The 25625-nt window shown below is 41.4% G+C and overlaps 3 protein-coding genes and 1 non-coding gene across 5 annotated transcripts; 1 reads left to right on the top strand and 3 right to left on the bottom strand.

Annotated features, from left to right (window-relative positions):
• Window positions 1-3178: 3178 nt before the first annotated feature.
• Window positions 3179-6671, bottom strand: LOC122238059. Its single transcript, XM_042984733.1, has 4 exons — window positions 6666-6671; window positions 5506-5773; window positions 5409-5468; window positions 3179-5146 (listed from the first exon to the last, which is right to left on the bottom strand). The coding sequence occupies exons 1-4, from the start codon at window positions 6669-6671 to the stop codon at window positions 4719-4721; spliced, it is 762 nt and encodes a 253-aa protein (XP_042840667.1). The 3' UTR covers window positions 3179-4718.
• TTI2 (TELO2 interacting protein 2) lies at window positions 5571-16877 on the top strand. Of its 2 annotated transcripts, XM_007093929.3 has the most exons (8): window positions 5572-7365; window positions 8475-8661; window positions 9227-9319; window positions 11706-11893; window positions 11971-12114; window positions 13833-13995; window positions 14892-15074; window positions 16689-16877. In XM_007093929.3, exons 1-7 carry the CDS (start codon window positions 6719-6721, stop codon window positions 14994-14996), a joined length of 1527 nt encoding a protein of 508 aa, XP_007093991.2. In that variant the 5' UTR covers window positions 5572-6718; the 3' UTR covers window positions 14997-15074; window positions 16689-16877. The 2 variants fall into 2 exon arrangements, with proteins under 2 accessions (XP_007093993.2, XP_007093991.2); XM_007093931.3 differs by lacking the exon at window positions 9227-9319 and having other exon boundaries at window positions 5571-7365.
• Window positions 5892-5995, bottom strand: LOC122238281. The gene has a single exon (XR_006217226.1). It is a non-coding gene; the product is annotated as a small nucleolar RNA U13 (small nucleolar RNA).
• On the bottom strand, window positions 15147-25625 carry MAK16 (MAK16 homolog). The gene is made up of 10 exons (XM_007093928.3): window positions 25536-25625; window positions 22784-22833; window positions 22582-22691; window positions 22411-22475; window positions 22068-22219; window positions 20790-20844; window positions 17479-17553; window positions 16666-16770; window positions 15880-15945; window positions 15147-15717 (listed from the first exon to the last, which is right to left on the bottom strand). The coding sequence occupies exons 1-10, from the start codon at window positions 25548-25550 to the stop codon at window positions 15523-15525; spliced, it is 888 nt and encodes a 295-aa protein (XP_007093990.1). The 5' UTR covers window positions 25551-25625; the 3' UTR covers window positions 15147-15522.

Genomic DNA, 25625 nt, shown 5'->3' with positions numbered 1-25625 from the left:
CACTATCTTAAGAATTATATTTCTATCCAATTTCCATCTGAGTATGATCACTTGACCGTAGCAGTGAAACCACATGAAAGAAAATTCAAAATTACTTTAGAGGAGAAACAAAAAATTGGCAGTGTTTCTGAATCAACAGAAGAGATTTGTGAAGTAGCAATGACACATGTAGACTCCCTAGAAATCAAATTAGGAGGATATAATTTAGTAGCAGGATTCACATTTATATAAATGTACATTTATAAAACACTACCCTAAGATTTAGAATTCTTTCAGACTACCACTAGAGCTATTGTATAATCACTTTGAAAATAGCAATAAAACCAAGGGAGAAAAAGAAATCAAAATTACTGTACCAAGTCCAAGAAGAAAGACAAAAACAATTCTTTGGTTGTTCTGGATTATTCAAATGGGTTTGTTAACAATAACAAAAACATTAAAACAAAAGCATACTTACAAATAGAATCAAAAGAAAGCAATTTATAAGATTGACATTTAAATCATCTACAAGTATAAAACATTACCCTAAAAATTATAATCCTACCAAGCTTCCAGTGAGCCAAAAGACAGCCTTCATTTTTACTTGGCACTTTTTAAAAAAAATTTTAATGTTTATTTATTTTTGAGAGAGAGAGAGAGAGAGAGAAAATGAATGAGTGGGGGAAGGGCAGAGAGGGAGGGAGACAAAGAAACTCAAGCAGGCTCTAGGCTCTGAGCAGTCAGCACAGAGCCTGATGTGGGGCTCAAACCCACAAACCATCAGATCATGACCTGAGCCTAAGTCGGATGCTTAATTGACTGAGCCACCCAGGTGCCCCTTTACCTGGCACTTTCTTAAACTGTAGATTCTGGGATCCGTTAGTTAGTTTCACAAACTAGTTGCAATAACGCCAGGTTATTGCAAGCAGCTCAGAATAATATGGTATGGCAACCTTGGCCTGGCCTTAATCTGCTTCTCCTGAGGATGGGATCATTCCTGACACGAATGGTCCCATCCTCTGTCCGCCCCCTGCCTCTCCCCCTCCCCTGTTCTCACTCTCTCTCAAATATAAATAAATGTTAAAAAATTTTAAACATACTGTTTTTGACTCCAACAAGAAAATTCTTTGTTAGGTTCTTCCTGGGGAAGCCTACTTTTTTCTGACTGCCCACTTCCTTACTCAATACCCTTAAATCCAGGTTAAACATTCATTATGTCCTTTATTCTTTTCAGGTTAGGTGGGCTCCTCATGAAATAAATGATCCTGTTATGACTACTGCTTGGATCATTTTCATTCTTGGTTAATTATTATGATTTCTTGATGACAAAGATTGTAGGACTACCATCAACACTTCATGGTAGAAAAAAACACTACTTTATATTGTATATAACATTTCATCTGATTTCTAAAGAGGAGTAGAGGAGACTTGGTGTCCAACAGCCTCTAGGCTGGGTCCACTACATGATCCATGAGCCGGAATCAAATATTCTTCTCTTTAGACGACGTCTTCCAAAAGAGCAACCAAAATGAAGTATATCTGGGGATCGTCGATTAGATCTTTTTCAAATGTAATGTATATGTGTATATAAGGTTGTACTCAGTGAATACTTGAAAAATGTGCAAATCGTTCTTCCATACCTGTGCATCAGCTGTATTCTTCACAGCAACAGAGCTCAGTTAAATGCAACTGCAAGTAGGTTACTGTAAGGTATTCAAGATAAATTGCTTCTAGTCAGTTTTCCTCTTAATATAAGAGCCTGTTTGATTTTGCCTGTCATTTTTGTTAAAGTTTGTATGTTGCATTTTAAAAAAGTTCATATTATATATTTCATATTATATACATTTCGTGTTATATATAATATTTCATATTCAAAAATGAAGGCTGTCTTTTGGCTCACTGGAAGCTTTGGTAGGATTATAATTTTTAGGGTAAGGTTTTATAATACTAGGTATTTTCCCAATTTATAGAAAACAGGATCTGACACTGCAGTTGGTTGAGATGTCTTTAAAAGCTCTTAATTTCTATCAGTTCTCCCTCCACCCCATTTCTTCCATGTGAATTATTTCTTGAAGAGACACGTTAATTTGTGGAACTTCCCATATCCTTGTTTGGCTGATGATACCATCGTAGTCTCTTTTCATCTGTTTGTCTGCCATATTTCTTGCCATTTATCTGGTAGTTAGATCTAGGAGTTTGATTAGATGAAGGTTCAATTTTTGTGCAAGAGTGTTTCATAGATGCTGTGTACTTCCTATTGCACATGGTATCTGTGTGTCTCACTCTTCGTGATGCTGTTAAGATAAATCAGTGGGTTCAGGTTTTTTAGCTCCATCCAGCCATTTTGTCTCCCACTTACATTCCACCTCATACTTTTTAAATTTTTTCTTTGTAAGTAATCTCCATGCCCAGCATGGGGCTCGAACTCACAACCCTGAGATCAGGAGCCACATGTGACACCCACAGAGCCAGCCAGGCGGCCCCCACCTCATACTTTGAATACCCATGCTGTTAAGCCATTGTTGCCTTGTCCCCGTGCTTCATTAGTAGTTGTGAAGAGTGAATCTCTAATTCTTTTTTTTTTTTTTAATTTTTTTTTTTTTTTAACATTTATTTATTTTTGAGACAGAGAGAGACTGAGCATGAACCGGGGAGGGTCAGAGAGAGGGAGACACAGAATCTGAAACAGGCTCCAGGCTCTGAGCTGTCAGCACAGAGCCCGACGCGGGGCTCGAACCCACGGACCGTGAGATCATGACCTGAGCCGAAGTCGGCCGCTTAACCGACTGAGCCACCCAGGCGCCCCGTGAATCTCTAATTCTAACCTTTCTGTTGCATTTATTATCTTTTCAAACTATTTGGGTACCCTGAAATAACAGCAGAATAGAGACTTGATTTTTTCCTCTTATTTATCAGTTTTCCAAAAAAAGAGTTAGTTCCTTAGGTGATACAAGGGTAAGCAATGAGGGATTTAAAAAAATATTACTGCATATTCATGGATTTCTATAGATATGTTAAGATCAAATCAGTCATTATTCTTTCTTGAGCCCAAACGATTCCATCTTTAGCCAAAGGGTGCCCCTTTCTATTTGCTCTTGGGTTCTTTTGACAAAACCTCAGTAGTATTTGATAGCTACCTTGCTTTCTGGCCTAACAAAATGTCACAGGCTCATCTTACACAATCCCTGCCCTGGTTCTGAAATCAGTCATTTCCGAAAGGGGTCTCGGTTCCTCTTCAGTGGGCAATGGCATTTAGATGACCCATTTGGACACTAGGGCTGCTCATAGCCAAGAGATTGCCATTGCTTCTTGGCCTTCTCAGTGGACACAGCCTGCATACATGCATTTTGTAGAAAGAGAAAATTTAATCATGAATTCATACTACCATTGCCAATTTAAATTTTCCATTTTACAACTTATCCCTAACATCATTGATTTTGATACCTGTATCTTTTCATCTCTCACTGAAGACCTTGATTTCCAACAATATCAATTCAATTATTTACTATTTTATTTATACATATATATAATACAAATACACGCAATAGCATGTAAATAACAAGACTAGTATTATTACTAACAAATAGTGTTATTAAATGCAGCTTGATTTCTTGGCCATTTTTTTTATCCTTAAGATGTGTCACACTAAGATTATGTAGTCAAAATAATGAGTTTTAAAGTCAGTTTCTTATTTTTCCATGCAGTTATGTCAGTAACTCCTGATATACTTTGATTAATGGCTTTTTTTGTCCTTTTGCAAAATGCTTTGCTATTTTCTTTTAAAAATGTAGCATGTAAACCATTTACATGATTCCAAAGTCAAACTATAAAACACAATATATGAAAATAAGTCTAGCCCTTATTTCCATCTCTTACATCCTGTTCTTCTTATATGCAACCATTTTTATTAGTTTGTGATTTATACTTCCATTGCTTCTTCTTTAAAATGTAAGCAAAGCACACATCTTTCTTCAAAGGAAGGCAGCGTATACAGGGTCCCAGTCTTGCTTTTTTCACTTAATGTATCCTGGAGTCTGGTGGCCTTCCACAGAGATGGTCTTCATTCTTTTGTAAAGCTTCACAGAACTGCATTCTGTAGATATACCGTGGTTTATTCAGCCAGTCTTCTGTGGATAGACACGTGAGCTCAACAAACGTTTACTGCATGGCTAAATTGTGCCAGGCCCTGGGGATAAAGACGTGGTCTCTGGCCTCAGGAAACTCAGAGTGAAGAGGGGGAGGTCTCTGCAATACAGGTAACTTTGCTCACAAGGGAGGGAGATCTTGGATCCACTTAGCACAAGCAGTGGGTAGAACAGGGAAAAGAGGCTGACACACAGGAGGGACACAGTAACAGTCTATTGACTGGCATCTTGCTCCCACACGGGCCTTAATATGGGAGAATCCCCTTGGGATGAACTAGTTTTTGTCAATGTTTGAAATTACTTAGAAAATCATGAGAGCCACCGATTGGTCGGAGAAGGCAAGGCCAAATGAAAGACGCAAAGAGGAAGGTTCCTAACCACAAAATTCCCTCAAAAGAGGAAACGTAAATTAATACATAAGCTGTGGTTTAACAATTAAAAGCTACTGCCTGTAGAGAATGTAACACTCCCCAGAGCTTGCCCTAAGCTGTTGACACACACATATATAACTTCTTTATTTTTCATAACAATCCTAACAAGTAGGGACTATCATTTCTCACATTTTACCGTTAAAGAAATTAAGGCACAGAGAGGTTACTGGACTTTTTCTCCAAGGTCACACAGCGAGCGAACAAGGAAAGGAGCAAGGAAGACATCGCAGATAGGACACCCGCAAGTAGTGCCCTCTCCCAGGTGGGACCAAAGTCCTCTAAGTCTCTCCGGATCCGAACCACTCCCTGGGGAGGAGAACCTCCCTCCCTCCGTCCCTGCAAACATACACCCCACGATCGGAAAACCCCACAGGGTTGTCTCTGGATTCTCTGGGGTGGGGGTGAGGGAGCAGGAATCCCAAAGGCAGGCGGCGACCTTCTGGGTGCGTGGCGGAGGCGCGGGGCTGCTAGCCGAGGCTCCCCCTCCGAGAAGCAGCCAAGCCTGCTCTCCGACCCCTTCCGGTGTGCGACGCCCATTTCTTCGCGCAGCCGCTCCCGCCTTGGCACCAATCAAGTCTGCTTCCCGGGCTCCTACGATGCGGGGGAAACTACAGGAAGTCACGAACAAACTCCCGGGGGCAGCCAGGCACCGTTAACCGCCGCTGGGGAGCCCAGGTCACTTGGGCACAATTCTACCCTCTGGGAACCCGCAGCTAGGGGACAAGCAGTGCCGACGCAACATGACACGGCGAGACAGGACACGTTCTCACACTGGGCCATGGTTGTCCAACCCGCCCCGCCTGTCTAAGCCGAACCAATGACCGCTAGGTGGTTGTGGGCCCCCTGCTCGAACCTGCAGATTGTCGAGGCCCGCTGGCTCGCTCCCGGCGCCGCCTGCCGCCCAGACCCAGTACTGCGCGCGGCCACACCGCAACACAGGGCGCTCACACTCGAGAGGCGCCGCCTGCCGTCCAGAGCCCAGTACTGCGCGTGGCCACACCGCAGCGCAGGGGGCTCACACTCGAGAGCCGGCCCCCGGCGCGACCGCGCCGGCCGAACCACCCATCTTGCTGGAAGGCCCCCCGCGTCGGGGTGGGGGTGGTCAGACTTCAGAAGTGCATCCTCGCCGGACACTGGCAACTGACTCCCCGCAACCCACGGGTAGCCATTTAAAAACGCCGGCTCCCGGCTACTAACACCTCGTATGGAACTAAAAAGCTAGGGCTCGAATCCAACTACAAAATCAGCGTGACAACCTGCAACCAGAATACCGACGGATATAAAGAACACTAACTTTTTGCATCACTCGAAGAGTAAAAGGATCCTCCTAAGTTCACGTCAGACGGGTAATGTGCCAGCGTCGTAACAAGGTTTAAGGGTGGCACATGTCACACAACGGCGTGAACACCCAATCATCACGCTTATGAACTACAAAAGGATCGGGCCGCGCCTCCTGTTAAGGAGTCCCGAGGATGTCCCACTGACTTTACAGAAAGGGTGACATACATAGTACTTATACACTCAGTCTCAACCGTAAAATCCTGTACACTTTTAAGACATTATCGATGTTCTTCTTTTGTTCCTACCTTACTAAATGAAAACAGAAACAAAACTAGCAAGAGGATCTATCTATGCAAATTTTTCGCCCAAACGCCACCTTTTCTGGAACCCGATTCTCCGTTGCTTTACGACAGTAGGTCGTGAAATGACGAAGTGTTGCCTCAATATCAGCGGAAGCTAGCTTTGTGCTTTGCGGCAGCGAGGATAGCTAGGTCCGGATCCTGATGGGCACAGGGCGTGCGGGAAGGTCTGGAGGTGCCCGTAGAGGTGTTCTGCTCATACCTTAGGGGGTTATTTCTTAAACTCTTGGGGTTTTGTTTTTGTTTTTAATCATCCGTTGGGAGTCTGAGATTCTCTTACTCCCAGAGAGGCTCCTTTCCCTTTCCTGCACCTTTTCCTCTGCAGACTTTACTTTTATTATGCTGGTTAGATTCTTGGTCCTCCGTCCCCCGGACGTCTTGCCGTTTTATTTGGCTTTAGTTGTTTTCTTCGGGAGAATTCCAGCATCCGAGTGATCTTTCTCTAGCAGATCCCCCCGCCCGCCCCTTGCCTCCATCTTGGTTCTCTGGGGGAGACCAGCTCATCACTGCCGCAGTCCGAGAAATGGAGCATGACCGCTCTCGGGAATCCCCATCGCGGGAAGGCACTTCCTTGCCGGGAGAGTGGCCTTCCTCGGCCCTCGGACAGTCCTTCTCCCAGATTTTGCACCGCCTTACCAGCCAGGAGTCCCGACGGGGCAAGGCCAAAAGTGCAGCAGTTCAGGACCTCAGTGCTCTCATAGAAGCCGCAGAACGCGATCAGTTTTTTGAGGGGAGTGGCACATCGCTCCACGGAATGCCCGAAATGCTGGGGCAGGTGGCAAAAGCCCTGGAGAAGTATGCAGCCCCACCCAAGGAGCAGGAAGGTAGAGGTCATGGTTACTCTGAAGTGGCCGAGAAAGCGGCAGCAGTTGGCTTAGTATTTCTTAAACTCTTGGGGAAATTTGAGGCGGCCAAGAATTCCTTGGGTTGCCCTAAGTGGAAGACAGGCCTACGTGACTTGGCAGGACCCATCTATATTTTTGCGGTCACACACAGCTTGGAGCAACCATGGACCAGCCCAAGATCCCATGACGTTGCTGGAGAGGTGCTCGCCTTACTCCTTCAAGTTACTGAGTGTGGTTCTGTGGCAGGATTTCTGCACGGAGAAAATGAAGATGAGAAAGGGAGATTTATTTTAATAATGGAACTTCTTAAACCCGATTTGAATAAGTGAGTATTCTTGTTGAGAGAGCTACTTACTTGAGCTTCAGCCTAACGTTTTAGAATGTTAGATAGAGCTCAAAGAAACTTGAGTTTCTTCATCAATAAGATAAAGGTGTTGTAATAGGAGATTTCTTAAGGCCCAGAAAGGTGATTTGCTATAAATGACATTAGACATTGGCAAATTCTACATTAGAGCCCCGGTCTTCAGACTCCCCATTTTCTACTGCTCTTTGCCATCCTCCTGACAACTGCCCTTGACATTGGAAGTTCTGTCCAAATTATTTATACTGAACTTTCTTCAGTTAGGTGAGAATGGGATTTGGAGAGGATTTAAACTTAAGTGGTTTGAATTTAAACTCGGGGATCTTGAAACTCATCAACAGTTATTAGATAAGGATGGTTATTAGATATGGAAGCAGTGTTTGGGATGAAAAACACCCTATAGATTGCTGTTAGCTAAAGTATTTTCTGTCAGTTCTACCTGCTATTTTGTTAGTATTTGTGACACCAGAGTGATGAGAGAAAAAATGTGCACATAACTCTCACTTAACCAGGAACTTGGAGTTCAAAGGCTTGGTTTGGAGGTAGTCTGGTACTTCTTTTTATTGCTTCTGAGTAGAACCAGGTCAGAGGGCTTCTTTGAACCTGTTTCATTTTTTTGTAATCTAAAGATAATATTATCTATTACAGAGTTATTTTGAAGGTTAGTTGAGTAAAGTGTGTAAACCCACTTTATAAGTTGTAAATTGCTGTTCAAATATTGACTCATTTACTCCCTTACAATAATTACAGTGATGCTTGAAGACGTTTCCTTTACTTCTCTCCCGTGTCAGCACGTCTCCTCTGTAACCACCCACAGATTCTTTACAAGCTGTTGGTTTTAAATGGATCCTTCTCATTGGATTAGCTTTAGACCCAGAGCCCTGGGTGATTATTAAATGTATTTAGTGTAAGTTATTTTGATTTAGTATGCATAACATCAAGAGATATCTTATGGGGGATGTATTTTTTTCAAGGGCAAGATAATGCTTTATTTAGCTTGAGTTTAATTTTTTTTTTTTTTGCTAGCTAACACTGTATCACTTTACTTCCTGTGGTTTCACATTTCCATATAGAGAATCCTGGAAGAATAACCCTGCCACAAAACATGTTTTCTCATGGACTCTGCAGCAGGTCTCTCGACCCTGGCTGAACCAACATCTGGAGAGGATACTTCCCCCATCGCTGCTCATCTCGGATGATTATCAAACAGAGAACAAAATACTGGGTGTCCACTGCCTCCGTCACATCGTGCTTAATGTGGTGAGCGACCTCTGCACTTTGTCATCTGTGTTGATGGGACAGACTGAGTCATGATATCACTATTCTTGCCTTTTCATATTTCCTATTAACTTTCCATTAATGCCGTTACGTGAAAAAAATCACTGATTTATATTTTTTCTTTATATTTTCCTTCTGCCAGCCTAGTAGATTGTGTCTCGTAGGTAATATGTGGAAGACACCTGGGCCATGATCACGCGGGTCAAAATGAATAACCAGACCTTGAGTAATTAACAGTTGACTTTCAAGGAGCAAAAGAATCGGAAACTGAAAGGGATTACACACACCCAAATGCGCAAGCTGTTACTCAAGGAAACTTTTTTTTTTTTCCCCCTCTTAACTATGTGTTGTGGAGCTTTTAAGAAAAGTATACACAGAAGTAGAGGGTGCTGTTCTGGGCCCAGCACCCTTCTGCTGCACCACTTTGCCGAGAGTGCTATTATGAATCCTTTGGTGTAATAGACCCTACGTACCCATAATTCAAGTTCGAAAATCATCCATGGTTTGGCACCGTTGGGAAGCTTTTAACTGGGTAATATGCTTGCAGCCAGCTGCTGATTTGCTCCAGTATAACAGAGCCCAGGTCCTCTACCACGCCCTTTTCAACCACCTGTACACACCGGAGTACCGCCTCATCCAGGTAACCGTACGATTTGTTTATTGGCTGTGAGTCTCAGTTCTCAAATTCGAGTAGAAGGTGGCAGTGTGCGAATAAGAATAGTTGAGCCCTTTTCCTCTCTTGGAAAATGAGGATGATAACTAAGTCAGGGCCAACTTGAAAATAAAGAGGTAGCAAATGACTCGTGAAAATGTCTCGATACTGAGCGGGCATCCACATTGCTGAGTCTCCACAGAAAAGCCAGTGTTTTATCTTCATCTGGGTGAATTACACATTATTTGAGGGTGGCTTTATGTGTGAAAAGTTCTGTTTTACTAATCTTAAGTGTTCTTCTCTGCTCCTCTCTATGAACTCACAGTTGAAACTCCTTGTAGGTTAGATGTTCCAGTGCCATTCTTTCATCCAATACACATTAAATACCTACTGTGTGCTAGTAACCACTGTCCGTTCCAAGAATGAATGAATCAAACCAATGAATCTTAAAGCCCTTCTGGCTTTAAGAAACCCTTTGAGGGGCGCCTGGGGGGCTCAGTTGGTTGAGCGACCGACTTCAGCTCAGGTCATGATCTCGCGGTCTGTGAGTTCGAGCCCCGCGTCGGGCTCTGTGCTGACAGCTCAGAGCCTGGAGCCTGCTTCGGATTCTGTGTCTCCCTCTCTTTCTGCCCCTCCCCCACTCACGCTCTGCCTCTCCCTCTGTCAAAAATAAATAAACATTAAAAAAAAATTAAAAAGAAACCCTTTGGAAAGACATGTAAATAAATGAGTATTTTTACATATCTATGGTGCAGAGTGATAAATCTATTAGAAGACATTTGTATAAAGGGCAGCACATGTCCAGCAAAAGGCAGTTAACCAGGTTTGGTGGTGTTGGGATGGTTTTAGGATTTGGGAAGGAGTTGATATTTGACGGATGAATAGAACTTTCTTAGGATGGGAGAACATTCTGAAGACAGAGAAAACAAGTTATATAAAATCAGAGGTGGAAATAACCTTTTTTGTGCCTGCCCTCCCTTCCCTTGTCCCCCTGCCACCTTTCATTTTAAATATTAATTTAGGTATTAAATTGAGGATCCAGGTACTAAGAGCCAAAAAGTTTAGGGCTCTTTAGATGGTGGTTTAAAAACAAAACAAAACTCATAGAAAAACCAAAAATCTCAGGAGAGCTAGAAGGGAGTGCCTTGACACTGAAACTTCAGATAGGGTAGGTCAAACTGGACACAGATGAGGACCATCTTAGATTCTGTTCAGGAGTGGTTTTACTGTAAGTATGTATAACTACTGCTTAAACTTATTTAATGGCAGGGGCGCCTGGGTGGCTCAGTCGGTTAAGCAGCCGACTTCAGCTCAGGTCACGATCTCGTGGTCCGTGAGTTCGAGCCCCGCGTCGGGCTCTGTGCTGACAGCTCAGAACCTGGAGCCTGTTTCAGATTCTGTGTCTCCCTCTCTCTCTGCCCCTCCCCTGTTCACGCTCTGTCTCTCTCTGTCTCAAAAATAAATAAACGTTAAAAAAAAAAAAATTAAAAAAAATAAACTTATTTAATGGCAATGGACTTAGACTCCTAAAATTTGGGTTAAAGTCTAGGGCGCCTGGGTGGCTCAGTCAGTTGAGCGTCCAGCTCTTGATTTCGGCTCAAGTCATGATCTCACAGTTCGGGATTCTCTCTTGCTCTCTCTCTAACCCTCCCCTCCTCAGGCTCTCTCAAAATAAATAAATAAACATGAAAAAAAAATTAGTTTGGGTTAGTCCCAGGTGTGCTCATGAAGTCCCATTTCATAGCTTAGCAAAGAACAGTCTTGAGTAGATGTTAACTTGTTTGGAGATAACGTAAAATAAATTTGAAAATATAAAGTAAGGGGTGTGTGGGTGGCTCAGTTGGTTAAGTGTCCAACTTGGCTCAGCTCGTGATCTTAGTTCATGAGTTCAAGCCCCACATCGGGCTCTGTGCCAACAGCTCAGAGCCTGCAGCCTGCTTCAGATTCTGTCTCTTTCCCTCTGCGCCTCCCCTGCTTATACTCTCTCTCTCAAAAATAAACACTAAAAAAAAAAAAAAAAAAAAGAATATAAAGTAACATACACTTGGGGTGCCTGGGTGGCTCAGTCAGTTAAGCATCTGACTTTTGATTTTGGCTCAGGTCATGACTTCACGATTTGGGAGTTCCAAGCCCATGTTGGGCTCTGCACTGATAGCACAGAGCCTGCTTGGGATTCTGCCCCTCTCTCTCTCTGCCCTCCCCCACTCATGCGCTCTCTCAAAAAAAACATTAAAAATAATAATACACTTCCTGTGCTTTTACTAGTATCTTTCAGAATTCTATAATGTGGACCCCACAGACAGATTAATATGGGTGCTAGACAAGTCAGTGAATGCAAATGAACGAACGCTTCTTTTCTGTTACTTCCTCCGAGGCTGTGCTCTCGTGTCTGCTGGACTTATTCCCTGTCCTGGAGAAAGGCCTGCACTGGAAGGGAGGTGGGGCTCGACCCACCACACACTGTGACGAGGTGCTGCAGTTGATCCTGACCCACATGGAGCCAGAGCACCGCCTTCTCTTACGCAGGACCTATGCAAGAAACCTGCCAGCGTTTGTGAAGAGGCGAGTGCCCAGCCGCTGGTCTGGCCGCACCCCTCAAGTTCATCCCTGTGGTGCCACATCTTCTCTTCCCTTTTCAGGTTGGGGATCCTAACTGTCCGGCACTTGAAGAGGCTGGAGCGAGTTGTCATCGGCTACCTGGAGGTTTATGATGGGCCAGAGGAGGAGGCTAGACTGAAGACACTGGAAACCTTAAAACTTCTCATGCAGTACACTTGGCCCAGGTAAAACAGCCAAGCAGGCAGGTGGGCCAAGAGGGACAAAACTCAGCCAGTTTTCACTTCAGAACTTGCCCAGGTATACTTTCAGTACAAAGTATTAAGGACAGGCCTGTTTTTACATTGCTATTGAATTTTGAACTGAAGTTGCATTGAAAAGATAAAATACACCCATTGTTAACTTCAGGTGTATATCCCTCAATTTATAATGCATATTAGAATTTCAGAGTCCACTTAGAAGTGCTGTAATAGACATGCTTAACTTTGTTCACCCTAAGGTTTTTGAAATCTAATTGAGAACAGAGAACTTCATAGCTCATTACTGAACATGTGTGGAGCAGTGACCAGGAGAATACTGAGAATATCATTGCTTAGAAAGCATTCCAACTCTGGCTTGAGGTGGGGTCAGGAACAATAAAGTGGAAGGGAAACATGTTAAGTCAGCAAAATACTTTCTTGCATCAACAAAGTTTAATTCAGCTGGAGTCCGGTGCTCTAACATCTGTATCTGTTCTGAACCACAGTACTCTCATTTCCTTAGAATGTACCCAACCTTTTCCCTTAGTTACATCTGGAACTGGACTGCCTTGGTTTACTTACAGTCTTTCTCCTCCACTGAACTGTAAGACCACTTTGGTATATTGAGTATATGAAAGTTTAACCAGTACCTGGTTCTTAAATACACAAATATTTGAAGAATGAATGGACTAAAATAGACTGAATAGATGGATGAAAGAAATTGAATCCAGTTAACATTGGCAGGCCTTTAAAGAGCAGAGACTAAGCTTCCAAGTCGGGATTGTAGGAAGGTGAGAAAATCAGTGCCCTGTATGGCACGAGGGGGGGCTGGGGAGTAGGAAACAGCAGGTTTTATGTTGACGATAGGTGGAGGACTGAGCAGCAAATAGTATAGGAAACCGCTAAATACTTACTAGATCAAGGGATGTAAACTTTTATTCTCCCAGTCACATTTCTGTCCAGAGATATGGTTTACTGTGCATATTTTTCCACTACAAGCTCCATTATTTTTCAGCTTCCATTAAGGCTTTTAAGGTTTTTTTTTTTGTTTTGTTTTTTTATGTAAGAAAAACTACATACAATTTGCCATTTAAAATGGATTCAGTGGCATTAAGTACCTTCACGATTTTGTACAGCCATCACCACTGTCCTTTTCCAGAACTTTTTTTCATCAAAATTAAAACTTTCAAAAATGCTAAGAAGTTGAAGTTAAATGGGCTGGGCTTAACTGAGGGTAAAAGCTAGGATCTGGAATTAAATAACAGAAAATTCTAATTGTCAATTTGGTCCCAGAAGCCAAGCATATTTCACTTCATTTTAAATTTCCAGGCCTATGACTGTATAAAAGTTAAAGGACTGTGGGCCATCTGCTGTTCTCTGGCCCAAAGTAAAAGCCCCTGGTAAGGGGAGATCCCACTTCTCACTTTCCAGGTGGGGCGATTTCCTTACAGTAGAACCAAGCTTCTGGCTTGGCAGGCCAGAGTACGTGTATTGGAGCTATGCTGCAGAAAAAAGGGTTCAAAATGAGTTCAGAAATCTGGCGTCTCGTCTCTAGTTCTGCTTCCAGCTCCCTGGTCTTCTAAGTCATTTAACTTCAGTTCCTTCATTTAGGAAATAAGGGCTTTACAACTTAGATGGCCTTGAAGTCTCAGTTTTAATATCCTGATTTTAGAGTATGAATGTAACTTTTTTCTTCCTGATTCCAGAGTTTCCTGTAGACGTGTGGTCTTATTGAAGGCTCTCTTGAAACTGATCTGTGATGTAGCAAGGGATCCAAACCTTACACCTGAGCCTGTTAAGAGCGCCTTGTTAGAAGAGGCCACAGATTGCCTGATTCTCCTGGACCACTGTTGTCAAGGACAAGTGAAGGTAAGAGTCTGCAACCTGGTCCTTAGGAAGCTCGTATGTTTGATTATAATTTACTGTTCACATGCCTGACCAAGTCTGTAAGTGAACACGCATGGTTCAGGTTTTCACCTGGGAGCCCTCTAACCTTCAATAAAGGCGGATTAACTTATTCAACTTTTAAAGCTATTCAGAGGTATTTAGGCCAAAAGGCAAGAGGCTCAGGAGATGTCTCTTGGGTGAGGATAGAAAATGGGCAAAAGACTAAGCGTTCTTAAAATTTAAGTTCTGTTATATCTGATTTTTTTTTTTAAGGATGAAATAATGAGCTATAAGCCACCAAGAAGTAATAATATAGAGTAATTCAGATCCCAGAAATGTTTCCAGTTTTTCCAGGGCACCTGTATTTTTATTTATCCTTATTCTTATTTTTCCACATGGGAATTCTTTAGTTTCACATGTCACAAAAGTTAACTTGTCATAGCCAAAGCATATAATGGCTATGTGTATATTTATATATATTTATAAACTATTGCCTCATTTCTTATCCCACTTAGAAATCTTCAGGTTATAAAGCAGCATGAAAAAAATTCATATCCTAACAATATTTATAGAGTATTGTTTGTTGTGTTATCAGTTTATTCAAATTACTTCGTATTGGCTCTTTAATCTCTGGCAGTTTTCAAGTCCTGGATCCAATCTAATTTGCATTGGCTGGGATCAGTCTGCTGGTTCCTGAGCCAGCAGGACATCTGCCTACATGCCAACACAGCTTTTAAAGTTACACCTGTTCCATGAACTGTTCCCTAGTCTCATCCATTCTTTCTTTCTTCGAATATGGTACCGAGAAACAAGAACCGAGGTAAAAGGAACAGAAGTATCAATTAAAAAGAAAAAGCCTGTTTGGTTTCATATTTCAGGGTCTCCTGGTCAAAATTCTCCAAAGCTGTGAAGACAGCAAGGTGGTGAACTGTATCAGAAAAGTCCAGCAGGTTTCTGAAGGCACGCCCTACGATGGAACTTAAGATTTGTCTTACTTTCCTAAAACAGGAAGACTTTTCTTCTTGTTCCAACTGTATAAATGGAATCATTTAAGAAAAAAGGTATTTTTACACTCAACAGTGTAACTTAGTTCTTTTTCCTTCTTTTATTCCCACAGAAGTAGGGAAAGGAGAACAAGAAAAAACTGAAATCTGAACATTTCTAAATAAAGTTGAGGGGGGGTGGGGGAGAAGGATACCAAGGAAAACAGGTGGGTAGCATTTAAAATTTAGAAATATTTACACCCACAGATTCATCTGTTAAGCTTCTTGGGCTCAAGCTGTTACTTCAAAACATATGCCAACAGTATAAAAATACTCTGTTCACAACTTAAGGCTTTCTCCACTCCCAGATTTCCTTGCCCCACAGAAGCAGCATAAATATTAAAGACACAAATATTGTGTGAAATACTGTATGAAAGAGCAAAACCTGGAGGTATATACATGGTTAAGGTAAAAGAAAGGAGGATACTGAAAATGTTCAGTCCTGTTGCAGATGTCCAAAGGGAAGTCATGTGGTTTTGGCCTTGGCCACAGGCTCTGTCTCCTGCTCATACTCTATCTCTACGTAGGCTCGTTTCCTCCGCAAAGGTCCTTTCAAGGGTGTTTTGCCTTTATGTGTGGCATCAAGGGCCTTTTCTTCTTCCTCACTGGAGGATTTATCATCCTGATCTTCATCACTACTGGCATCCAGCTTATCCATATCCTGATATGGAGAGAGGAAAAAAAGAAAATGCTAGATGCATCTCCCAAACTCCTTTCATCGTCCTCTCAATTTAGAACTAGGCAATTTATCTGCCTCTGTGTGTGTTCAGAAACGTTCTGTTCTCTGAAGGTCAAAGGTCAATTTTTTGCCCATAAATCTCACCTCAAAATCACTTATGTCACTCTCATCCACCTCATCATCTTCCACAAACTCTCTCTTTCCCACATCCTAAAACAAAACATAACTGTTAAGTTGAAAATACAGAATGAAAATCCAGCTCACACATCTAATTCTATTCTTTGATAAGTGCAACAGTAACAAACAGAATGACAGTCTACTTACTTAGTCCCAACCAAAATCTAATTATTTCCAAGTTTAATACTTCTGAATTAAAAAATTTTAGGGATATCAATTCTCATGCCTAATACAAATCATTAGATCATTTTAATTTGCTAAAAAAAAAAAAAAGTACATTAGAAAGGCTTTACAAACACTTAAATCTATTAATTTCAAATATCAAAAAAGGGTCACTACTAGGAAAAGTACACCTATGTGCCTGTATGAGCGCACCATGTGATTAGCAATTACCTGCTAAATCTGGCCTTTTTCTAAAAGACTATCACTCAAGTACCTCCCCTATATTAATAGTGAAATTAAATCCTGTATAAATTTCAGGTTCCTGAATGGTATATTCTGTCAGCTGATGAGGATTCTTCATTTGTCCCCTTAAAGGAAAAATCTCAGAATGCCAATAAGTAAGATTAAAATCCAACGTGTTAATAGTTTGTTGACTGAACTAAAATTAATCTCATGATAGAAAAAAAAGGAACAAATAATTATTTTTGGGTAGGGGAGTGAAAATGCTGTTCTGTCACTCAAGTACATATAAAGAGATCTAGGTCTACAGGTTACTGCTTTAGGAAGCACAAACGAACAAACAAGGCTTACTTCTTCATCATCTTTTTCCTCAGCATCTGAAGAGTCACTCTCTGCCTCCTGCTGTTCCAGGGCCTTGTCGAAGGCATGAATGGGGAAGTTGTAGATGTCGCCATACTGAAGAACATAAATACAGACTGGATTTAACATCTGGATTTTACACTTGAAGTCCACTGTCCGATGACATACTGTTTTCTCCTCACTGATTAAATAAGAATACTTAATGTGATGGATAATAATTTTTCTATATTAATTTCAAGCCTAGAGCCAACAGTGTCTTTACAAGCCTGTTTCTGACATTTAAGTAATCAGTGGTTAATACCAAACACTATAAACTTAGTAGTTTATAAAATCAGTGGGTTGGAACAAATGTAAATTTGCTGATAGGAAATAATACGGGAAAAATAAGTTCTATCCGTTTTGTCTCGTAAATGACAGTAATTTTTAAGAAGATTTAATTCCTTTTAAAGAACCTTAGACTAGGGTAATATGCAGGAGGATCAGAGCTGCATGCCTTTTCTTATCTAGAGCTCTGAAACCGTTGCGTCAGGAACAGGAGTTCACAGTATGGTGCAAAGGGAAAGGTCTCTTTGCTGGATGGAACATCAAGGGTAACCAGGGCACCTTTCGTGTTCATGTTCACGAACTAAGACGGGGAAGCCAAGGCCTGTATATTCCAGGAAGGCCTGTTCTATTCCAGGAACAAAATCAAGGTGAAGACCTTTCTAGCATCTTTGAAAGTAAAACACACTTCCCACTATTTCCTAGCATGATGTTACTGTCTAAAAAGTGAAATTTATATCCCAAACTTCCTAGCTTTCTCACCGTATCTTGTTTCAGTCGCTCCAGCAATTCCTTTTCAATGGCATTGTCCAGCTGAGCAGCTATTAATGCCTTTTCCTGTAACAGAAAAATTTGAGTAAACCCATTTACTTCCTTAGTACTCATATTTCAGCCTGTATAAGTAAAAAAACAAAAAAAAAAAATTTTATTTCAAAAAAAAAAATCACTTTTTTCCCCTCTTGCATTAAAAAAAAATCACATACCACGATCAAGTGGGATTTATTCCCAGGATGCAAGAGTGGTTCCACATTCACAAAATAATCAACATGATACATACGTATCATTAGGAGAAACGATAAAAACCATATTATCATTTCAATAGATGCAGAAAAAGCATTTGACAAAGTACAGCAACCATTCGTGATAAAAACCCTCTGCAAACTAGGTCTAGAGGGAACATCTCTCAACATGATAAAGGCCTTATATGAAAAACCCACAGCCAACATCATCAATGGGGAAAAACAGCTTTTCCCGTAAGGTCAGGAACAAGGCAAGGATGTCCACTCTCACCACTTTTATTCAATATAGTACTAGAAGTCCTAACCACAGCAATCAGACAACAGAAAGAAATAAAAGGCAACCAAATTGGTAAGGAAGAAGTAAAATTCTCATTATATGCAAATGACATGACACTGTATATAGAAAACCCTGAAGGCTCCACCAAAAAACTACTAGAACTGATCAATGAATTCGTTAAAGTCACAGGATACAAAATCAATGTACAGAAATCTGTTGCATTCCTATACACTAACAATGAAGTGGCAGAAAGTAAAATTAAGAAAACAATCTCATTTACAATTACATCAAAAATGATAAAATATCTAGGAATAAACTTAACCAAAGAGATGAAAGACCTGTATTCTGAAAACTATAAAACACTGATAAAAGAAATTCAAGATGATGGAAAGACTCATGGGGCTGGAAGAGCAAATCTGGCTAAAATGTCCATACACCAAAGCAATCTACACATTTAATGCAATTTCTATCAAAATACCAATAGCATTTTTCACAGAACTAGAACAAATAGTAAAACCACAGAAGACCCTGAACAGGCAAAGCAATGTTGAACAAGAAAAAATTGAAGGTATCACAATTCCAGATTTCAAGTTATATTACCAAGCAGTAGCAATTAAAACAGTATGGTACTGGCATAAAAATAGACACGTAAGGGGCGCCTGGGTGGCTCAGTCGGTTAAGCGTCCGACTTCGACTCAGGTCACGATCTCGCGGTCTGTGAGTTCGAGCCCTGCATCGGGCTCTGGGCTGATGGCTCAGAGCCTGGAGCCTGCTTCAGATTCTGTGTCTCCCTCTCTCTCTGCCCCTCCCCCGTTCATGCTCTGTCTCTCTCTGTCTCAAAAATAAATAATCGTTAAAAAAAAAATAGACACATAAATCAATGGAATAAAACAGAAAACACAGAAAAAAGTTTATAATTATATCATCAGTTAATCTTTGACAAAGGAGAATTAAAATATTCAACAGGAAAAAGTCTCTTCAACAACACTGTTGGGAAAACCGGAGAGCCACAGGCAAAAGAATGAAATTGGACCCCTTCCTTTCACCATACACACAAAAATAAACGCAAAATGGATTAAAGACCTAAATATGAGACCCAAACCATAAAAATCCTTGAAGAGAGAACAGGTGGTAATCTCTGACATTGGCCATAGCAACATTTTTCTATATATGTCTCCTGAGGCAAGGCAAATACATGCAAAAATAAATTATTGAGATTATATTAAAATATTTCTGTACAGCGAAGGAAACAATCAACAAAACTAAAATGCAACCTACTCAATGGCAGAAAATATCTGCAAATGACATATCTGATAAAGGGTTAGTATGTAAAGAACTGATACTACTCAATACCCAAAAACAATCCAATTTAAAAATGGGCAGGGGCACCTGGATGGCTCAGTTGGTTCCATGTCCGACTTCAGCTCAGGTCATGATCTCATGGTTCGTGGGTTTGAGCCCAGCATTGGGCTCTGCACTGGCAGTGCGGAGCCTCCTCGGGATTCTCTCTCTCTCCCTCTGCCCCTCCCCCCACCTTGCATGTGAGCACACACACACACTCTCTCTCTCTCTCTCAAAATAAACTTTAAAAAAAAATAAAAATGGGCAGAAGACACGAACAGACATTTCATCAAAGATACCAGATGGCCAAAAGACACGTGAAAAGATGCTCAACATCACTCATCAGGGAAACGCAAATCAAAACCACAATGAGGTATCACCTCACACCTGTCAGAATGGCTAAAATCAAAAACACAAGAAACATCAAGTGTTGGTGAGGATGTGGAGAAAAAGAAACCCTTTTGCACCGTCGGTGGGAATGCAAACTGGTGTAGCTGTTGTAGGAAACAGTATGGGAGAGCCCTCAAAAAGTTAAAAACGGAACTACACTACAATGCAGGCAACGCACTACTGGGTATTTACCCCAAAATACGAAAACACTAATTCAAAGGGTTACACACACCCTTCTGTTTATGCCAGCATTATTTACAATAGCCAAAATATGGGAGCAGCCCAAGTGTACGTCGATTGATGAATGGATAAAGAGAAAGTGGTATTTAAGAAACAAAACAAACAAGGAAAAAAAAAAGACAAACAGATCCTTAACTATACAAAACTGATGGTTACCAGAGGGGAGGTGGGTTGGGGGTAATGGGGGAAAGAGGGAATGGGAATTAGAGAGTACATTTACCATGGAAAAAAAAAGAAGAAAGAATGCTCAAACCCTGCTTTGAGTAGTATGCAATGTATAAGATTAACAACATACCAAAATTCTGATTTCTCTCTCTTTTAATGTTTGCTTTTGAGAGAGACAGAATGTGAGCAGGGGAGGGGCAGAGAGGGAGACACAGAATCTGAAGTGGGCTCCAGGCTCCAAGCTGTCAGCACAGAGCCTGATGCAGGGCTCGAACTCACAGACCTCAAGATTATGACCAAAGCCAAAGTTGGACACTTACCTGACTGAGCCACCCAGGTGTCCCCCAAAATTCTGATTTCTAAAATACTTAACTTCAAGAATCTCAGACAAGGTACTTCTCTGTTCTCCATTAAATATATCTCCAAGAACCCTTATTTTAACCTGCCCTGAAAATCATAATCTTAAAATACGAATATCCAATATCTTATGCAACTAATACTGTTCTCTATTAGCGAACCATTACCCAAGGCCCAAACAGTTCACAGGAAATGGTGACTGAATCTTTCTCTTGATCCCTACACCTATAGAGTCCTACCCTCAATGAGATACAGAAGCTATGAATACAAGAAGGGTAAGTTACCTCTCTTCTTTTTTCCCTCCGCTCCACCTTCTTACTCAAGGGAACAAGCTTCCTCCTATGGAAAATAAAACACATTGTCAGAAAACCCAAGGGCATGTTTTGTGTGTTCCTTTAAAAAAAATGAGAAAATAGGAATGGAGTTGGTTTTGTAGGGCTCAGCTCAATATAGCTAACATTATATACCTGTAATTCCCTAAGTAGTGAATACTACAAGTCACACATTTTTACACATATTTTTATGCTTATTTTACTTTTTGTTTTCTTTGAGCATTCTGAGACTTCTGAGGGCACTCACCATGCTTCATGATTAATGCTTCAGTTAACTAAAATAAAGAATTTTCTGTAGGGATGCTTGGGTGGCTCAGTCGGGTAAGTGTCTCACTCTGACTCGGGTCACAATCTCCCGTGAGTTCAAGCCCCACATGGGGCTCACTACTGTCAGTGCAGGGCCTGCTTCGGGTCTTCTGTCCCCCGCCCCTCTCTCTGCTCCCCGCCCCAACCCCCAACTCTCACATGCTCTCTCTCAAAAACAAACATAAAAAAAAAAATTGTCTGTAGAAGACTGCCACCTTTAGCTTTCTCTGCAGGTCACAACGAAAAAGTATTAGGACCTAGCACTCCTTAGTAAGATATCCAATTAATTCCATGGATTTCATATCACTTTTTAAAATTAATTTTCGGTGAACCCGGGGTAAAGTTCTGACATTCTTATTTATCCCCATTTTTTAGGTCATTGTTAAATCCCTAATTTTACGATTGTGTCAAGGAGTTATACAATTTCCTGAAGCTGATTTTCAGACAGGGAGGAGATCATCAATTTCTACTATATTGTTTTTTATTTTTGTTTATTTTAAGTTTATTTTTATTTATTTTGAGAGAGAGAGCGCAAGTGAACACGTATGTGCAAGCAGGGGAAAGACAGAGAGAGAGGGAGAAAGAGAGAATCCCAAGCAGACTCTGCCCTGTCAGCATGCAGCCCGACATGGGGCTTGATCTCACAAACCGAGAGATCATGACCAGAGCGGAAATCAAGATTCGGACGCTTAACCAACTGAACTACCCAGGTGCCCCCCCGACCCCCACACTGTTTTTTAAACAGATCAAAGGGCACAACTTTAATCAGAGGTAAACTTTCTTCGTAGCATATCATACAAGGTTACCTGAAACTGAATTTAGTAAGAACCATTACTAGACATTTCAGAGTCTCTCCATAAAATGATCCAAGGAAAGACAGACTTAAAAAAATACACATAATAGATGAATGATCTAAATACTTACTGTCGCTTTAATGTAAGTTTTCTAATTCGAATTAGGTACTGGGTGATCTTGGTGAATCTCTGCTTACACTTGTGTCGAATGAAACGGGGCCAGTAAATTAGATTTTCATCTATTTGCTCCAGTGCTCTCTCATAGTTTTTATGAAGCCGGACCTATAAATAGAAAAAGAAAGCTTGAAGAGTGAGGGTAAATGATTAGGTGGGCCTTCACTGCTATGATACCCAGGGGCCTAATGAGGTTGGCTTCAAAAGTTTAATGTAGCTATGGTCAAGGAAGAGAGAAAAGCATGTGGCAGTTTTGTTATTGATCAAGGGTCACTGTCATTTTATGTCCTAAGTCTTACCCGTTCCCAGAGCCGCCTAGGAAAAGCTGCTCGTTCTATAACCTTCATATACAAGTAGCACTGTCCTGCAAGGTAAAGTAAATACCGTTAATATTACTTACAGAGAGACCAAAGAATATCCTTTTAAAAGCTGTTGGCTAGTTCTCATGGAAGTTCAAACTAAGCAGTTACCTTTCTCTTCTTTGATAGTGGCATACTGACTGTTTGCCAGGGGACAAGACGACCGATTACACAGTCCAGTCAGGCTGTATTCATTTCTGCAAAAACTCTGAGTCTTGGTTCTAGAAGGAGAGGGAAAGAGCAAAAATTGTAAGAGGGGTTAACAAGAGGACAGCTGAAGGAATCTTTGCCCAAGTTGCAAATCTAGACTCACCTTATTTTGAAGGAACAAAATTGCTTGTTTCCGAGTGTGTCCCAGATAACCTGCAAGACAAGGTAAGAACACATTTCAATTGCTCTGACCCAACAGGTGGGAGTATTAACCCAGGAAAACACAGTGCCCTGGTTTACTTAGGAGGTCTCAAAGGAGTCTTTGAGGAATAAGAGGAGGAAGACATGCTTTGTAAAACAGTTTGATCTGTGGGGGCACCAGGGTGGTTCAGTTGGTTAAGCACTGGACTCTGGATTCCACCTGCTCATGTCATGTTCTCACGGTTTGAGTTCAAGCCTCGCGACAGGCTGTGCTGACGTCACAGAGCCTGCTTGGGATTCTCTCTCACTGTCACCCTCCTCTACTCCTCCTCTTTCTCTCAAAATAAATAAATATTTTAAAAATGTCTGATTTGTTTTCTTTTGTAGGGATTCTTGTAGGGAAAAAAAACACAAATTATCAGTAACCACAACCCCCTCACCCACAGATAAAACTTCATTAGAATTTTGTAAATATTTTCGAATTTTTTCTATATACGCATTCCAGCAACAGTATGCCTATATGTATATTTTTAACAAAAGTGAGATACTAATTTTGTGACTTTCTTAATATGTTCATTACCCATTGTAAAAGGCTGCACAGAACTAGATTGTTGGATATATGTACCATAATTTCATCTCATCTGGGCAAAGAAAATCATCTACTACTATCCTCTATTAACTAATGTGTTCTTTATTCATTCAGCATTGATGGTATACTTAATTTATGTAAGGCACTGACAATCCTAGAACCTGACACACAGGAGGCACTCAAGTATTTGTTGAACGAAGTAAGGTAGTGTCCTTAAACAGTTTTACCTCTCTACTTAGGGAGAAAGAAATGTAAACAAAGCATCACAAAGCACTAGTCTAAGTGCCACAAAAGAAGTTTGTAAGAGCCTTTAAGTGGGCTGCCCTGAGGAACTGGGAAAGGCTTTAAAGCAGCTACAGTAGTTAAAGCCTGATACATAAAGAAATGTAAACAAACAACATTTTTGGAATTTTATAGGATGTGTGTTTGGCAGGCGATGATAGGAAACAGGTAGGAGGAAATGAAACTGGGAAAGTAGGAGTTCATTCGGGCTTGTGGCTTTATTTATTATTATTTTTTAAATGTTTATTTATTTTTGAAGGAGAGAGAGACAGAGTGTGAGTGGGGGAGGGGCAGAGGGAGAGGGAGACACAGAATCCGAAGAAGGCTCCAGGCTCTGAGCTGTCAGCATAAAGCCCAACAAGGGGCTCGAACTCACAAACTGTGAGATCATGACCTGAGCTGAAGTTGGACGCTTAACCACCCAGACGCCCCAGGCTTGTGGCTTTAAATGTCATCTGTAAGTCGATGACTCCCAAGTTGTCATCTCCTGGTCAGACTTCTCACCTGAGCTACAAACTTGTATATACATTTAACTGCCTACTTGACGTCTCCACTTAGAAGCCTGAAAAGCCTCATACACATTAACATGTCCACACCCCTTAAAAGAATACTGTGTTCCTTCCCCATCTCCACAAATAAAACCACCAATGAACTATTCGAAATCCTTTGATTTCTCCCTTTTCCTCATCATTGAATCCATCACATAGTCTTTTTGGTTATACTGATAATACAGATCTCAAATGCATCCACTTCTTTTCATCTCCACCATTACAACCAGGGTTGAAACTACTTTCATCATGCTCTAGTTTCCTTGCTCTTATGCTTTCTCTCCTTGAAAAGACTATCACAAAACTAGACAACTTTTCACAAAAGTCAGATGTCATTTCCCATTAAAAGCCCTAAAAGACACTACATGATCTTGTCCTGCAAACATACCTAACTTCATTACCTCTCTCTCTTCCCTGGATTCCTATAGCACAGGTCACATCAATATTTTTTAATACAGTCCTTCTCTCTTATATCCAGACCTTTGTATTGTACTGTTCCTACTGCCCAGATATTTTGCTTTTCCCTCAGCCCCTCAGTGACGGTTCATTCTCATCTTTTAGATCTCAGCTCAAATGTCTTTTATTCAGAGAAACCTTCCCACAACAGCTTTGTCTGAAGTGGTCTCTCCTAATTACTCTCTCCTTCATCAACTTTGGTCTTCTTTTCACAGTATTATTACACAGTACAGTGGTTTTAAATATGTTCACTTGTTTACCATCTGTCTCCTCCACCAGAGTGCTCCAGAAAAGCAGAGGTCTTTTGTCTGGCTTATTAAAAACTAAATCTCCAGTAATTACCACACTGCCTGGCACACAGCGCTTCTGTATTTCCCAGGACTAATTAAATGAACCGAGGATGCTTCCAAAAATTATGGCGTGGGCAGACCATGAACAAATGTAAGGAAAATCCTAACACAGGAAAAAAAAAGATTTTAAAGTAACGTGAACACGGAAGAATGGGATCTGGAAATCTGAGGTCTAAACTTGGCTATACCATCCCCAACCTCACCTCCACCCGCGCCTCCCACATCCAGAGACACCATGGGCAAAGTCCTTCATTGCTGGGCACCAGGGACTGAATAAGCCAACCCTGTGGACTGGCGCTGTTCTGGCCCCTTCACCCCGCTGTGGCAGCGCTGGGGATCCCGGGTAGACACGTGAGAGCCCCACGCTCGGAAACCGGGGATCCGGCAGCCTCGGTTCCGCAGCGACACGAAGCTAATGGGCCAGCTAAGTGTTGCCTCTGATCCCCCTAAAGCAGGAGAACCCAGGTGGCAGAGAAACAGGACACTCACATCATCTGACTGCATAGCGTCGGCAGCTCAGCGTGCAAACCCGGCCAGATCTCGGGGGCAACCATGCTTCTTCCGGAGAATCACTTCCGG

The sequence above is a fragment of the Panthera tigris genome, chromosome B1 (genome assembly GCF_018350195.1).
Source record: "Panthera tigris isolate Pti1 chromosome B1, P.tigris_Pti1_mat1.1, whole genome shotgun sequence".
Lineage (NCBI taxonomy): Eukaryota > Metazoa > Chordata > Mammalia > Carnivora > Felidae > Panthera > Panthera tigris.
This window is presented reverse-complemented; position numbering and strand designations above follow the sequence as displayed.

Bases quoted from the DNA above. Each gene is read 5' to 3' on its own strand.
- LOC122238059 (XM_042984733.1), bottom strand. The intron at 5,469-5,505 runs GTGTGAGCGCCC...GGCCGCGCGCAG, and splicing joins CGGCAGGCGGCGCCTCTCGA to TACTGGGTCTGGGCGGCAGG. The intron at 5,147-5,408 runs GTTCGAGCAGGG...CCCGCATCGTAG, and splicing joins CGGGCCTCGACAATCTGCAG to GAGCCCGGGAAGCAGACTTG.
- TTI2 (XM_007093929.3), top strand. From the start codon at position 6,719: ATGGAGCATGACCGCTCTCGGGAATCCCCATCGCGGGAAGGCACTTCC. The intron at 7,366-8,474 runs GTGAGTATTCTT...ATTTCCATATAG, and splicing joins CTTAAACCCGATTTGAATAA to AGAATCCTGGAAGAATAACC. The intron at 9,320-11,705 runs GTAACCGTACGA...ACTTCCTCCGAG, and splicing joins CGGAGTACCGCCTCATCCAG to GCTGTGCTCTCGTGTCTGCT.
- MAK16 (XM_007093928.3), bottom strand. The intron at 20,845-22,067 runs GTAAGTATTTAG...TATTTTCCATAG, and splicing joins AAACTTACATTAAAGCGACA to GAGGAAGCTTGTTCCCTTGA. The intron at 17,554-20,789 runs GTAACTTACCCT...TTTCTGTTACAG, and splicing joins GGAGGGAAAAAAGAAGAGAG to GAAAAGGCATTAATAGCTGC.